Source organism: Rhyacophila brunnea, unplaced genomic scaffold (genome assembly GCF_057557595.1).
Source record: "Rhyacophila brunnea isolate RB1 unplaced genomic scaffold, BYU_Rbru_1.0 scaffold_12, whole genome shotgun sequence".
Lineage (NCBI taxonomy): Eukaryota > Metazoa > Arthropoda > Insecta > Trichoptera > Rhyacophilidae > Rhyacophila > Rhyacophila brunnea.
This window is the reverse complement of record NW_028232774.1, coordinates 9286870-9304426: the sequence shown is the minus strand read 5'-3', so window position 1 is coordinate 9304426 and position 17557 is coordinate 9286870. Positions and strand designations below refer to the sequence as shown.

The 17557-nt window shown below is 32.0% G+C and overlaps 1 protein-coding gene across 2 annotated transcripts; it reads left to right on the top strand.

Annotated features, from left to right (window-relative positions):
* Positions 1-384: 384 nt before the first annotated feature.
* On the top strand, positions 385-10785 carry LOC147077744 (uncharacterized). Of its 2 annotated transcripts, XM_085960746.1 has the most exons (6): positions 385-561; positions 1007-1060; positions 4264-4338; positions 4890-4943; positions 8530-8570; positions 10645-10785. In XM_085960746.1, exons 1-6 carry the CDS (start codon positions 493-495, stop codon positions 10691-10693), a joined length of 342 nt encoding a protein of 113 aa, XP_085816872.1. In that variant the 5' UTR covers positions 385-492; the 3' UTR covers positions 10694-10785. The 2 variants fall into 2 exon arrangements, with proteins under 2 accessions (XP_085816872.1, XP_085816873.1); XM_085960747.1 differs by lacking the exon at positions 8530-8570 and having other exon boundaries at positions 398-561.
* The last annotated feature ends 6772 nt before the right edge of the window (positions 10786-17557 follow it).

Genomic DNA, 17557 nt, shown 5'->3' with positions numbered 1-17557 from the left:
AACCACTTCTGGCGGTCAGAGAATTGTTTGATTTATGCTGGAACAGTAAAACAAAAGTTAAATTTCAAACTGTTTCCGGATTACTTTCTACGCATGCGCATTGCGCCAATTTGTGAAACGTCAAACGATTGGAAACTTCACTGAACGTTCCTTAGCTTCGCTCGCTTTTTCTATTGAAAATAATACCATATTTGATATTTCTCTTTTCCATAGTAGGTAAATTATTTTTTAATAATTGTTTAACGATGACAAAATTATGACAGCTGTACTTTATACACGCAATAACTTCACAATTAATATTTAATTGTAATACTTTTTTTATGTCTCCGTTACCAGTGATTATTCGTGATATTATCTCAGGCCCCGGAAGATATTTTTTTTAAAATGGTAACACTAACAGCAACAGCAAGCATTTTGTTATTGTTTTGTCTGTACTTTACATTTACAGTGAGTTGCTTTAAAGTTTGAGTTGACATCTTATTTGACACTAAAATGGAGAATAATTCGCGGAAACGTGCCGGAAATTTCATTGAGGACGACAAAGAGTCCATTCGTTCGGTGGTATGATTCATTTTTATTTTATTCAATTTAAGTGGGTTCTCTTGGTTAGATGCTTTCAAAATTGAACACTCAATTTTTGGCAAGTTAAGAAATGATATTATCTCCCGTCACTTTTATATTGTTTGTATATTCTGTGGAGGCCTATATTATGATCTTGTTAGGATCGGACATGGTCAAAAAATATTTAGATTTGAGCGACAAAATAATACAAGCATGCTTATTAATACCAACCAGCCAATGATGCAGGTGCAGTTTGATTTGACGGTAGACCCTTTTTTATATTGATATTATTGATGTTGGTTTGGTCATTATTTATAATGAAACTTGTATGTTGTATGTTTGGGATCTTAAATCATTCACATCAAGCAACAAAATATTTTAATGCCAACCAATTGAATTTATAATTTTTTGAAAACAGTGATCACAAAACATCATAATATTTCAGGTAGATGCACAGCAACGCGAAGAGGATCATCGAGATGCGCAACATGCTTTGGTGGTATGAAACATTTCAATATTTCTTGGTTCACTCTTACAAACCTTGCCATTGTTGGCGGTATTAATCTTTGTGTCCCTGATAATTGTGTAAGAAAAAAAGACCATCATTTATTCATTCTCGTGTTCATCTAAAAATCCAATGTACACAGAATAGTTTTCACACTGTATTATTTTTTCTTCTCTTCAACTCATTGAAATTTCAGCAAGTGCTAACATATAAAGGTTCCACGAGACAAAGGGCGAATGTCAGTTTTTTTCAAATTGTTGGAAAGCATTTAAGTTTACAAGACTAAATTTTCCGGTTTTCTTTACTTTTTTATTGCTCATTTAGTATTTTAGATTACTGTTACTTAATTGTTATAAGACATACAGTACTCTCTCAATAATCCGCCACCCCGAAAACCAGACAAGTGTCCAATTAGTGAAAGCGGCGGATTATAGTGCATACATACAAAATAATATAATATGGTAAAAATTAAAACGGGGATTTCGTAAAAATAGTTTTTTTGAGAAATTTGTACTAGCAAATTACGGTTTTATTTATAATCAAAATCAAGTATTTACTAAATTATACATGTTTATAAACTAAGTTTATTAACAAATCACTTGACACAACCAGTTGTTCAGTGAGGTAGATGTTCTTGAATGGCGTATGATTCCTGGCTTTCCCTATGACCAAAAGCTTCAGTCTGTGTGTCCCGGTTGAATTGGAGCACGGCGTAATTGTGATGCGGTCCTTGGGCACTTTCCTCACTGGTACATTACTTTGTTCGCGATGAATGTACGTTTTACAAAAGAGAAGTTTCCAAAATAAACCCGTCTCATCTGCGTTCTATACTTGTAAGTGGCGGACTACTGAATTTGACAATTGACTACCGGCCAATTATAGAGCTTGATTTTGTGCTTTCAACTAGTAAAAATATCGGCGGATTATAGTAGTTTTCGGATAATCGAGCGGCGGATTGCTGAGAGTGTACTGTATTATTATAATGATAAAAGCAACCATATTTGTATTACTTTTCTTAAAAAGTAATAAATATAGCGATCTCCCAAATATAAAGAGCAAGAAAACTAATAATATTTATTTGCATGAATAATAATTATAAAAATTAGTAAATAATACATGATATAAAATACAAAAATACCACCTAAATCTATTTCATGGTAGGTACCTACCTATTAAATTTTAGTAAATTCTATGACACTACAGTAGTTTGCTTATTAATTTTTGTGAGGAAGTGTATTTATTACTACGCTACAATAAAAATATAACTACCGAACAATGTTTAGACAATGTAACATAACCTCAAAAGTTGACGGATAACAGAATGATTTTTTTGTATAACCGTCGACATTCCTCATTTTTCCCCAGTTTACCCTGTATATGAAAATTGGAAAATGAAATATTTCGTGGGTTAAAGCATTTATGTTATGTACACATTTGGCATCATATACTACTCAAAATCGCTACCAAATGGCATTCAAATCTCAATTTTACAAAATGGATGATATTCCCCTTTCTTCCCGATCACTTCATGATATGTTGTTGTGCTTCAATAACAATATACAGTCGAACTTGATTATTACGATCACGGAAATAGCGAGATCTCGGATGTAATGAGGAAACATACGTTGACATTTTAGTTTATGATTTTCTCCCTACATTTATTCACTTTTATAACAAGCTACTTCACGGGTATACCGAGCAAAACTGTTAATGTGTCGATCGTTTAAAAACAACATTTTCGGCCCTAAGCAATAAAATCCGAACGGGCAGTTAACTAGACCGATGCTGCCGGGATCGGAATACGTTTATGACACTAGTTAAGTGTCTAAGTAAGTACCTACTTGCTGTTTTTGCTGACAACATTGAAAAAGTATCCATGCATATGGTTGAAATTGCATGTAAAAAATCCAAGCTTTGTGAAGTCAATAGGTAGCTACCAGCGCCGGCGTCTCAGCACTACTTCATTACAATAAACAACTTCTTTTGTAGTTTATGAATGCCATGCTTGTTTCAGGGATTTTTACGATGGTTTTCAGATTTTTTATGTTCTATGCTTAAATAGAACGTGGAACATGGAACGTGGAACATAGAAAAATGTTATATAACGAGTAATGCTTATAACGAGCAAATTCAGTCGGTCCCATCTTCCTCGTAATAACCAAGTTCGACTGTATTATAATGTTCATTACTATTTCATTATATTCAAAAATCCTCCGGTATAATATCGAGGGTATGCTGACAGAAAGCATTAAGTCATTAAAACAAGTTATGAGATAATCTCAAAAAGGACTCTGTTTTTCAAAGCATCACGTAGAGTTTTTAATGATTTAAAAAGATTTTTCTACATTATAAAGAATAACCTTTTTGGCATACAAATCAGAAGATTATATTCATAAGTTGTATGTATATTTAAAAAAAAAAATGTAATTTAAATGTGACTGTTGACTAATTAATACGTTGGGCGCTAAAGACGCGCCTAGCGCGTAACGATCAGGTGGCCATTCGATATAATTAGCATGCTATTTAAATGTACGCTCCTACGCTACGCCCACGGTGGCCGCGCGGCATAAGCGTTGGACTATAAAGCTGTGGGTCCCAGGTTCGAATCCTGGGTCTGGCAAGTACACATATTGTTTTTCAATTTGTATGTGTCAGGGTATGGACCTAATAGGTTGAGCAAGTGGCTGACATCCATTTCTCGTAAAAAACAAAAAATCTGTCAATACAAACTTCCACTCTGTGGAGGCCCATATGATCCTATCAGGATCGGACATGGTCGAAAAAAAAAAAAAAAAAAAAAAAAAAATTAAATGTGCTAAAGTCAGCAGTCAATGTGTGCACTCTATCAATAACTATTTTAAAAATCGCAACTTCAATGCAATATAATTATAAAAAAATAATAAATAATGAAAGTGCAATTGTTATAATTATTATATTAGTGATTAGATTGGAATATAAAAAATTAAACTAAGTAATATATTTTTTTAAAAATAATACCAAAATCACACATAATATGACTTAATATGTTACTATTTTATACATTTTGGCATTTAAAACTGGAAAACACCAAAAACTGACTTTGCTGATGTCAGTAAACCCTTGATATATTAATTATTATGAATAAATCTTAAATCATAACAAAATGTTCTAAATGAGTGTTATACCAACCATTTGATTTTCATATTTGTTAAAAACAGATAACAGAAAAGCTTGCAATAATACGTGCACAGCAACGCGAAGAGGAACGCCGAGATGAGCTACATGCTTTGAAGGTATGAAACATTTCAATATTTCTTGGTTCACTCTTTCAAACTTTGCTATTGTTGGCGGTATTAATCTGTGTGTCCCTGATAACTGTATAAGAAAATAAGAGCTCATTCATTCTCTTGTTCATCTAAAAATCCAGTCCACAAAGAATAGTTTTTACACTGTATTATTTTTTCTTCTCTTCAACTCATTGAATTTTAAGCAAAGATGTGAAGGTATACACGTGAATGTCGGTTTTTTTTTAATTGTTCAAGAGAAGGCGTTTAAGTTACTATTAAGACAAAATTTTCCAGTTTCCTTTACTTTTTTATTGCTTACTTAGTGTTTTAGAGGAGTATTGCATTATTGTTATAAGATATATAATGATGAAAGCATCATACATTATTATACAGTACTTATTACTTTTCTTAAAAAATAATAAAACTCCTATCCTACAGTGTAATATAATCATGAATAAAACTAAAATCATCACAAAATGTTCTAACCTCTTGAATTTATATTTTGTTGAAACATTGTAGAAGCATTGTAACAAACACAAAACATTGTAATATTTCAGAAGCGTGCACTTGAACGCGAAGAGGAACGCCGAGACGTGATACATGATTTGATGGTATAAAACATTTCAATATTTCTTGGATCACTCTTACAAACTGCCATTGTTGGCGGTGTTAATCTGTTCCCCCTGATAACTCTATAAGAAATAGAGAGCATCAGCTATTCGTTCTCTCTTTCACCTAAAAATCCAGTCCACACAATAGTTTTCACACTAATATTTGTTATTACTTTCAACTCATTGAGATTTAAGCAAAGTGTTAACACGTGTCATGAACAGGCTTCAATAATAATATATAATGTTAATAAGGTGTCAAAATAAATATATTTAATTATAATCATAAAACCTCTAGTATAATATAATTATGATAAAATCTTCAATCATTACAAAATGTTCTAAATGAGTGTTTTATACTAACCTATTGAATTTATAATTTGTTGAAAACAGCGATAACAAAACAATGTAATATTTCAGATGATTCAGGGATTAATAAACATAATCCTAATAATCATAATGATTTTTTTATCGAATCAAAATCTGTAAAATTGGTATATACTAACCCAGTGGTCGGCAAACCGCGGCTCGCGAGCCGCATGTGGCTCTTTGGCCCCTTCAGTGTGGCTCTTCAACAAATTTAATGACCACATACGGACTAAAACAGTGAAAGGTGGAACAGTCAAAATGTCTTCGAATATAACCAACCAGCAAATGGAATATCTTAAATTGGTTTCAGCTATATCAATAGCAGTTGAGGAGTCTTGTGACATAAATGATACACCACAAATTTGTATGACTTATTTCATATACAGGTCCTAAAGAAAAACTTTTAGGATTATTGCCACTCAAAGGTCAAATACTTGGAGAGGATATTGCATAATTTTGTAATTGAGTGCATGGAGAAACATCATATTTACCTCGTTAAAATTACGTCAATTTCAACAAACAGGGCAAAAAGTATAGCCAGCGTAAGAAAAGGGTTTGTTAATGTTTTGAAAGAAAAAAATAATCACGAGATACTTGCTTACCATTGCATTATTCATCAAGAAGTGCTTTGAGCGCAGACATTTCAAAAAAAAAAATTCAAAGTTATGGAATTTGTGATTAAGATTATCAACTTCATTAGCTAAAGCTCTTAATCATTGCCAATTTAAAGATTTTTAAGTTGAAATGGAGAGTGAGTATGCAGATCTTCTGCCGCATAACAAAGTACGCTGATTATCAAAAAAAAACGTTTCGCTTTCTTATTAACAGAAATCAAAACATTTCTCCTTGAGAAGGGTGTTCACTATCCAGAAATAAGGGATGATCAGCTGATGCAAAAAAATATTTCATGGTAGACGTTACATCTCACCTAAACCAGCTCATAAACTACAATTTTTTAAATGTTAGAAGAAGTTATTTCATTCGAAAACAAATTATCCCCTTTGCTCAAGATTTTGATATTGTCATGTGCTATTTCAAAACAATAATTTTAAATATGAGGGAAGCTTTTCTTAACCGGTTTCAGGAATACAGAAACATCAAAGTGATGTTAGCCTAAAAAACCTATTAATACTACTGTATGAGAATTATTTTTTCTCTCTTTAATGTTGATATTGACAACTTTGAAATGCAATTGCTGGGTTTAAAAAACAAAGAATTATGGAGCTCTAAATTTGAACGTCTTTGTGCTGATATGGAAATATTGGAGAACTGTTTTAAAAGACCTGGATAAGGAAGACATGATGATTTTTAACACCTGGAATAGTATTCCTGACTCATATAGCGTTTGCTGTTCTTTCCTATTTCGGTTCTACATATTCATGCTAACAATATTTTTCAAGCATGAGCCTTATCAAGAGTAAATTGATGCCTGGAATCGTGCCTAAAATTAAAAACAACAACATACAAACCTGACTTACCCAAATTTGTCAAGGGATGGGATGCAAGGCTTTTGTTCACATTAAGTGTGTCAGTCATTGTAATGATTTAATTTTATGGATACCTTACTTACAATTATTAAATTCTTATCAATAAATAAGATCATTATTAGGTATGAAATCGAGTTTTCTTCAGTATAGCTATAGTTTAATTAAGGCTTAAAACTTTTATTATGGTTCATTAAGTTAATAAACAGTGTACCTACCTATATAGTTTAAGTTTAAAAAAATTGGCTCTCTAAAGAAATCTCAATCGTTGTACTGTTGATATTTGGCTCTGTTGAATAATGAGTTTGCCGACCATTGTACTAACCTATTGAATTTATAATTTGTTGAAAACAGCGATAACAAAACAATGTAATATTTCAGATGATTCAGGGATTAATAAACATAATCCTAATAATCATAATGATTTTTTTATCGAATCAAAATCTGTAAAATTGGTATATATACAAAATCAGTATGTTAGTGACGTGTATGTACCTGCACATGTCACAGGGGGATCACCGAATTCTCACAGATAATAAATAGCTATTTTTTGCTGCCATATGCAATCTTAACATCAGAAAAATAATAAATCTGTTTATTAAACCAGTTAGACGCCGCTGACGTGCAGGTACGCACTTGTTTCTACGCCGGATTTTATGAATGTATGTTTTAATTTTCTCATTGAATTTAATACAAACATATCCATGAATAAATAGCAATTGTTAAAATCTCGGAATGTTTGTGAATTTTATTATACGTATTGTACTTATTGTCAACACAAAATGTTATTTTTTGAAGTTATACTTCTTTTGGCGCGTTTGGGAAATCAGATCAGTGTATTTTTGGCGTGTGACATGTAACACATAATTTATTTTTTCACACGAAAAAAACACCGATTGTTCGGTTATCAGCCGAACGCACTACCTTTACGCCACAGTATGATACTGCAATCGTGACGATTATACAGTATAATATTATAGTTTAGAATTGTTCCGTTGCCTAGGCAGCAAATTTATTATTGTCGGCCATTTGCAATTCCTTACGTAAACAAACGATTAAACGTCAGTTAGTAATATAAGTTAAAGTGTATAGAAATAAACCAACGGCATTCCAATAAGCAGTCCTTTTTCTAGAGTGTGTAATTTAACAAGATAATTTAAAGCTAGTCAAAGAATCTAGTTTATCACAAGTTTTGTTTTTGTTTTGTTACGCCAAAAAAGTATAACTTCTAACGCACGTACATAAGTACACACCGATTTTTTTGATATATCGCCAGTTGAAAGTCTACCATTTAACACAATGAACCATTTCTTCACTGGACAACGCATAAAAGTCGTACAAACATTCTATGGCTCTGGCAAATGAAAAGTTAGTTAGTGAAAACAAAATATAAGTCTAACTGACAAAGTGTGTATTATTTTCGTTGGATCTACACAGTCTACCATTACTACATATTATTGCTTGGTCTAGGCAAGGTTTAATTGAATTTCAAAAACTAAGCAATACAATCTGTAATTTGTATTATTAGTTCAATGAAAACAAATAATTAGTAATATCAGATCTCCACAGCCTACCGCCACCCTTCGCCACTGGATGATACCCATGGTCTCGTAAGAATTCAAAATCGTGTCTACTGTTGCTTTTCATATTTCACAAGGACGCAATCGTAGGCCATCACTCATTACTAAGAGATAAATGATTACATAATTAATAGAATATATGTAATATCATTTCAGATGAAGACGAAAAATGCAGAGCTGGGTATAATAAATGCAAGGTGTGTTAAGTTTCATCTCATAAACCCGTCTCAGACTATTTTTAATGTTTTTTCAGCGATCAATCATGATCATAATATACTGCCGACTCACATATTTAAACTCGTCTCATCTGCGACACACCCACGATGGCCGCATGGCTCAAGCGCCGGTCTATAGTGTCGAGGGTCCCAGGCTCGAATCCTGGGTCTGGCAAGTACACATATTGTTTTTCAATTTGTGTATGAGTATGGACCCAATAGGTTGAGCAAGTGGCTGACGTCCATTTCTCCTAAAAATAAAATCTGTTAATACAAACCTCCACCCTGTGGAGGCCCATATGATTCTACTAGGATTGGACATGGTCAAAAGAAAGACATTTTTGACTGATTTTATTCAACGTTATTTGTATATATGTTACACCGAATGTGTGAAATTGCGTATTACACGAAATCGGCAATATTTTGCCTAATTCATGAATAAGGCAACGGGCTTGCATTATTCATGAATTAGGCAATTTATCTGCAGAGTGCGTGAATTTGGCAGGGTATTGAATTCTTGAACTGTCAACATGACTAGAAAAAGTAAATTTAATACGGATGGTTTTATAAGTTATAATTGGAAATAATATAATATTATTATTATTAGGTTAGGTTTTTTAATTCTGAATTCAACTGAATGTCCATTTTGAGGTTAGCTATCAAGTGTCAACAAACTATCACAAACAAACAATCGACCATTGCACGATTGATACCCAAGCACGAATCAAATCGCGAAAATATCTTTTAATAAAATTCTTCCGTTATCATATTATAATTCTAGATTTTTTTTGGGCATAGTAAAAGGATATGAACGTCATTGTAGTTATTGATTGGTATATTTTTATATAATAAATGATGTTTGACACATTTGGTTAGTTTGATTAGTTGCAAAAAACACTACCGGAGCTCTATTTTGACCAATGCACGAGCATTTGACACATTTGGTTTAGTTACAAAAAACACCACCGTAGCGCTACTATCTAATTTGCCCAATGCATGAACTAGGCAGAAAAATTACTGCCGAATCACGCCCTCGGCAGATATTTTGCCTAATTCATGAATAAGGCAACGGGGTTGCATTTTTCATGAAATAGGCAAATTTGAAATATGAAAATTTTGCCGATTTTATGTAATATGCAAATTTCACACATTTGGCGCAACATATAGTCAAATTGTAATCCCAAAATCCCAGGATCAAAATTTTGGCTCGGGATTGGATTCCCTAATTAGAACTATCAATCATCCACTGTGATGGAGTGGATATGTTTGGTTCTCTTGCCTCTTTCAAAATTAAGTTGCTCCAAAATTTACCACTCCTTGTAATTGGACTGTTTTTTTTTCTTAATATATTGCGTATCATCTTATGTAACACAATTATTTTTAATAGTTTTTGCCAATTTGATGTAATTATGCTTACTGCGTCCGCCTGTTATTGGGACCATCACTTACTCTTTTATTTTATATCTCATATTATACTTATTGTTCTGCGATTGATCGTGTTAATTGACATAAAAAAAAAAACTGTCACCGATTTTCTAAATACGTAACACTGTAGATGAACAGTTCTACAAACTTATCCGAAGAATGGTCAAAAATGGAACTACGAACTACCATATGGACACCATTTTGATTTCGTCATTCGTATGTCAGATTCTCCCCCATCAATTCTTTAGATAAGTTTGTCGCACTGTACAGTATTTATTCGAAGTTGATACATAACTCTTATAAGGTTACAGTAAGTTGTGTTTGGTTTTGGTTTATTTTTATGTAGGTACCACTTCTAATAAAAAGTGCACTCGAGTAAAAAAAAAAATTAGCTCAGTAAAATTTTCCAAAGATTCATTAATTGTATGAAATCATCGACAAAAGCTAAGTTGAAAGTAAAATAACGTAATTTTTCTCTTTAGTTTTTTTATAGTAAATAACCTTTTACCACTCCATATATGGGGTTCCAAAAATATTAATGATGGATGATATTTTGAGCAATTTGTCCAATAACCCGTCGGTCCATGCTCCGTATCAAACACGCAATAAATAGACGACTAATTCTTTTCAGACGCTGCACCGGAACCTTCCCCGGGCGGCTGCTCTACCAACAACGCTAATGCCACCACCTATTTGATACATGAACACAATATTGTCAAAAAGTGTTATATTTGCTATGTTTTTAGATTGAAATAAAATTTATATTGGGTGACTTAGTGTTGTGACAATTTTTTATTTTTATTTCGGATTCAATTTGCGTATAAATTTTTGGGGGTGTGTATGCTTATGTAATGGAATTCTCGGAATAAAGATCTCTAAACACTGGTCTATCCGAAAAATATTATTTTTATACTGATGATAATGTTAATGTTGAAAATATAGAAGATGAGTGCGAATGGTTTGAAAATTTTTTCAATAATGTTAAAAGTGATAATACTGATTGTAATAAACAAATAAACCGGGATAATAATTTATATTGGCTTCCTGGTATGGAAATACCATTGAAGACCATTTGTTCGAAGAGTATTTGTTCTAAAAAAATACCATTATGGACAGGAATCATGATACCCGCTATATGGCAATAGTTGCGATCTTTCCTGCACTACCTCAAATGTACAGTTATTTTTTGGATTCAAACAAATTGACATTCAAAAATGAAAATTTAATTAAACAACAAAAATGAAACAAAAAAGGGCAGATTTGTTTTTAAGCAAACATTTATTTTCTCTGGAAGGCCAGTTGAAAATTACGGCTTTGAAATATCACTGCTATGGGAAATGGAAAAAATTTTGATAATATTCCAGATGATGATTTTCCAGAAGAATCTATTTTTTCGCAAAGACAGCGACCGGAACAAAATTGGCAAGGTTAAAATGTTGTGAAACGACGAAATCGGCAATCGTATTTCAATAAACAACCGGATTGGAGTTCCGATACTGCGGATGTTGTATCGGTCAAGCCAATTAATATTAAAAAAATGGACATTTATTGCCAGTCATTTTATTTAAATCTAATTTAATAGCATTAAAAAATACATTGCCTTCGACGCAGTTGTTCACGCACGCATTTAGATGCAGAAAATTTTAATACAAGTGTTGTGGATTCAATGAGAACTTCTAAATTGAGTGAATTAGTATACTGTGTTAATGGAAAACAAGTAAAGTACAGTATAACCTCGTTTTTACATACCCGGAATTCACGTTTTCCCGGCAATTGCGTGTATTTTTTTCAGTCCCTCAAAAAACGTAAAATAGGGGTATACTGTAGTTTCACAAAAATACGGGCGGAAATTTTGGATTCCATTTTCAGTCACTATAATTTTAGCAAAAACTAACTGTCTAACTGAGTAACTATATCCGATATATAATTTTAAGTATACTAAAATTTAGATTAAAAGCATTGATTGATTTTATTCCACCATCGCATAAAGACTAGTGGTCATTAAAAAACCCATGTACACCGGTTTTCAGGTCAGTGGGAATCAATCGATGACTTTCAACACAAAAACTAATTTCAAATTCTCTAATTGTTATTCCACATTTTTATTAATGTAGGTGGCAATGTAATTTTTAATTTTATTTAGTAAATCTTAGTTACTTCATACAATTTATTCTTTTGTTTGGTGAAATGTAACACAAAATATATGCATACTTTTATAGTATATTTAAGGCTTTCAAACTATTTTTATATATGATCAATCCATATGATCTAAAAACTTACAATAAAAAAAAACTGCTTTAACTCTGCACTCTCTTGGCCAGACATTCTGGCCCGAACGATTCTAGTAGGGAGCTCAACTGGCCAGTGGGTCTGGCCCAGAGCAGGTATACATTTACTCCCCGATTTATCAAAAGTGCATGCAAATTCTACAAAATGTTATAGCTGACAAATGTAGTTAAACATTATAACTGCAGGATAAACCATCAAATTTACATTAGTATTAACCTTTGGGTTGAATAAATTCTTGGAAAAATTGATGTATCTATTCACCTGATTAAATATAAGGGGCAGACTTTTAAGCTTTTCCCACTTACAGTGACCATATTTGTTTGTATTATGGAACTAGTATTTTTCTAACTCCTTGTATATTATTAATTTATTACTAGCTGAGCCAGCTGGCTCTCGCCAGTCTGTCTCGCTAGGTCTTGCAGACGGCTTGGCGGTGTTGGATTTTATTAAGTATGCATAGATGGCGCCATAGTTTTCTCTTCGGGATGGATTTTTTATTCACGTCAGACAGTTTGACATTTCGCTGATAGTAGTAGAATGAGGTTGCGGAATCCTTCATCCAGCAGTGGATTGATCCTAGTTGATGATGATGATGATAACGATATGAGTATGTAGATAAATATAATATCACCAATTTTGATAAATACAGCAATTCAAATGACAGAAAGGAATAGAATCAGGCTAGAAAACCCTTCATCCAGCAGTGGATTAGATCAGGTCGATGGTGACGATGACGATATTAATATGTAGATAAATATAATATCACCGATTTTGATAAATACAGCAATTCAAATGACAGAAAGGAATAGAATCAGGCTAGAGAACCCTTCATCCAGCAGTGGATTGATCCTAGTTGATAATGATTTAAATAATAATATGTATAACATCAATTATTGTTGAATAGCTTTTAAATATTTTTGGGTTATATGAGCCAATTCAATTGAATGTTTATAAGTTTCATTGGTTTAAAAAATTATCATTTAACAGCCATATAAAAAATGTTACGTTATTAAATTCTGACATAATATTCTATGGTTGATCCAGTGTTGCCATGTCTACTTAAATTTCAGTAGATCAACTGATATTTTTTGCCAATATACTGGATTTTTGATTTTTTTTCGAAATTCAAGAAATCTACTGATATTTGTGTTTCTCCATAATTGTAAATTAACTGATGATTCTTTCAATAATAAACTTGAAATGATTTACGCATGACCTTTTTTGATGTTATACACTTCTAAATTGACATAAAAAGCATTGTAACTCTACCCAAGAGCGCCATTTTACCCATTAATATCATCATTGCTTACAGAAAATTAATAATATTAGTTATTGTTATTCTTATTAGTTTTAAATCATATCTAATAAACCACATTTTTCAAAATCTACTGATATTTTATGAAATCTACTGAATTTTTTGTCAAAATCTACTGAAATTTTAAATTTTGACTTGGCAACACTGGGTTGATCGCATAGTCAGTATCGCCATGTCTATCTACTGATTTTTTTAAATTTTGGCTTGGCAACACTGGGTTGATCGCATAGTCAGTGTTGCCATGTCTATCTACTGATTTTTTTTTAAATTTTGACTTTGCAACACTGGTTGATCGCATAGTCAGTGTTGCCATGTATATCTACTGAATTTTTAAATTTTGACTTGGCAACACTGCAACCCAGTGTTGCCAAGTCAAAATTTAAAATTTCAGAAGATTTTGAAAAATGTGGTTTATTAGATATGATATAAACTAATAAGAATAACAATAACTAATAATATTAATTTACTGTAAACAATGATGATATTAATGGGTAAAATGGCGCTCTTGGGTAGAGTTACAATGCTTTTTATGTCAATTTAGAAGTGTATAACATCAAAAAAGGTCATGCGTAAATCATTTCAAGTTTATTATTGAAAGAATCATCAGTTAATTTACAATTATGGAGAAACACAAATATCAGTAGATTTCTTGAATTTCGAAAAAAAATCATAAATTCAGTATATTGGCAAATTTCAGTAGACATGGCAACACTGCTGGGTTGATCGCATAGTCAGTGTTGCCATGTCTATCTACTGAATTTTTAAATTTTGACTTGGCAACACTGGGTTGATCGCATAGTCAGTGTTGCCATGTCTACTGGAATTTCATTAGATCTACTGAAATTGTTGTCAGGAAAAGAAGAAATAATGATATTTGTGATGAACAAAAGTCACTTTTTACATGATTTTTTAAAAGACACTTGTGAGATTATGTCAATATGCACGCTTTCACCAAACACAATCGTTGAATTTCATACATTTTTGTCAATCAATGGTATTTTGAAGAAAAAATCAAAAAATCTACTGAACTTTGAAAATGTTAGTTGGAAACACTGGTTGATACCTTTTAAATATTTTTGGGTTATAATGAGCTAATTAAATGTATATAAGTTTCATTGGTTCAAAATAAAAATTGATTCAACAGCCTTACAAAAAAAAAAAACAAAAGTGACATCATATTTTAAAATTTTCCTTGGTATCGTGATATGTCGTACGCCCGCGTTTCAATGAAATGATCAGTTTTAATCGGAATTCGTATAAATGTTATTGTTTATTTGAATATTTATAGTTATCTATGGGTGCTTGTTATAAATGTGAGTTATTATATAGTGCTGTGCATTTTTAAATCATTAGGAGACGTAAATAATATCACCTGTCGTTTTTTACATAAACAACAAATAATGACGGATGTTACCTTTTTTTTAAAAGTGATTTTTTTGTGACTGTGTTAAGTTATATAAAATTGTGCTCACTTCAACTTACAGTCACTCGAATGCATCTCATAAGTAAATATGTGGTCAGTCAATTGAAATACCGTATGTTAGTATACATAGCGTAATAAATGTATAGTGTCAAAAGACTTGATTTCCGTCAGAGGTGTAGAAACTTAACATAAACAGAGAACTTAATTTATAAAAATTTAAATAAATCAGTTCTAATATGTTTATCGATCAATCTTATTATGATTAGTTTGTGAAAATTGATTGTATATATCGGTTAAAACGCATTTTAAATTTAAAGCGGCCATCTTTGTTTAGTCGGTTCGAGTGTTGCAAACATTGTGAAAAAATAAATACCCATATTGTCAATAATGTGACGTATGTGCCGGAAAGCTTTAGAGAAACATCAATATTATATCGCAAGATAACTTAAATTCGGAAAACCCTTCCTTTCATACTCTATATGACCTATTTGAATTTCGAACATTCAATTAGTGTGTTTGGCGTTTGAACCCATCGGACGTGACGAATAAGGCACACAATCGCTCGCAAAAACGGGCAAAGCTGTAGGATAATAATAATGAAAGATTATTAGATATTCTTAATACATACAATAATTTCAACATGAGGTGTCATATTACCAGTATCATTTATTAGCCAATATCCAATGTGTAATCATTGTAATCAAACACCCAATGCATACTGGGGTATAAGAACACTTTTGATTGCTTATCTTAATATTTCCATTGTTATTTACATTGTCATTTGAATGCCTGTTATTTTTGTATGAAGTAAGTATATTGTGTCGATTATCACTTCTCTTATCAATCTAAATATCTAAGAATGCACTGCATAATATGATTATTAAATATAATCTTAGTACCAACCCTTTCAACTTCAGTATTGTCTCCACCATAAGACTGTAAATAAGTGCATCTAGTAACAGTTACGAAATCATTGTCCAACTCAATATAATCTGCTATAATTATATTATATTACATTCTAATAAAGCCAGTTTAATTAGTATAAATTCGTGTTTAATGAAGTTCATCTCGCCGTTCCATAACATTACCTATTAATAATTATAAATAATAACAACGGAAAACACCAAAAATGTCAATGAAAATAATGATAGTGATCATTTCAATACAAGTGACGGCGAAGATTTGGATACATTTGATAATATTGGTTTTGATGATGTTGAACGTGTATTTATTCAAGGAAGACATTCAATAGATCCAGAACAGCGTTAAAATCATGTCAATCTACATGTTATTATACCTGATGTACAGAAAAAATATAGGGATTGCGTTGTTTGCGGTTCTAATAGGAAAGGAAATCAAAGAAAGCGAACAATATATTATTGTAAAACTTGCGGCTTGTAACAAACTGGCACTTCATGTAGGCGGATGGATGCTTTGAAAAATATTCTGATTAGTGCAAGTTACATTGGTTTAATTTAAAGTTTAAATCGTAAACTATTTTTATTGTTATAACAACATTTAAAATAAATATCATTAATTCTGTACATTGTAAATGTTATATGTCAAACTGATACACCCCTGTTACAGGCGGGCTTCTCCCGGTGTAAAATAATCATTTAGTAGCTATAAGTCAAAACGTAACCCTGACCTCTAGAAACGGCTTCATAAAACATCTAATCTGATTCCTTGCTCAACTTCGTAAGTATTTTTTATTCATAAGTAAAGGCCTTCGTCCGGTGTGTGAAAATCACATATTGGGCGGAGTTGTAATTAAGATACATTTAATTTAATTTAAAAAGTATAAATGATGATGGATGAAAGAGATAATTTTAAGACTAAATATAAGGATTCAAAAATAATAAATTTTGCCGCACTTGCCGGCTACGTTAAAATATCTGCGCGCCTGCGCCGAGGTGGTCCTCGTGATTCGTCAAATCAAAATCATGCGATAAAATTTGGCCCATCACGAGAGTCCTTTTTGTTGGACGGCGTGGGTACGCGAAGTTTGAAAAAGAAAAAAAAGTTAGTCAGCGTCCCTTTTCCAACGTGTACGGACCTGCGAAACTTATTGTTAAAACAAAATATGTAAACGTGTAAATAAAATGTAAAATATAAGAAGACCACGTTACGAGCACGAAAGACCGTGTTTTATTTACACTCCAATCGTTTAACTCTTTATTTTGTGAATCCGGGGTTCGATGGAAACCTGAGCTAGCCGCTGGAACCCCGGGTATCTCAAAACACCGTGTACAGTGATCAAAACTACTGGAATAGCTTGTTTATACTTTCTACCCAAAGGTACGCCCGTTTTATGTATGTATTCTATAAACAAATTAATACCAGATGTCATTTTGAATATTACAGCAAATTAATAGTTTGCATGCAAATGAAATTGCAATGAGTCGCAGGATAATTAAAAAGAAACTGCTCCAAGCATTTAAGTACCATTTACGGTTATATTACCTGTGTTCTGAACTATTCACATAATATATTGATAATTAATAGATGACTACAACA

Coding starts and splice junctions, on each gene's coding strand:
- LOC147077744 (XM_085960746.1), top strand. CDS start 493: ATGGAGAATAATTCGCGGAAACGTGCCGGAAATTTCATTGAGGACGAC. Junction 562..1,006: donor AAGAGTCCATTCGTTCGGTG/GTATGATTCATT, acceptor ATAATATTTCAG/GTAGATGCACAGCAACGCGA. Junction 8,571..10,644: donor CTGGGTATAATAAATGCAAG/GTGTGTTAAGTT, acceptor AATTCTTTTCAG/ACGCTGCACCGGAACCTTCC.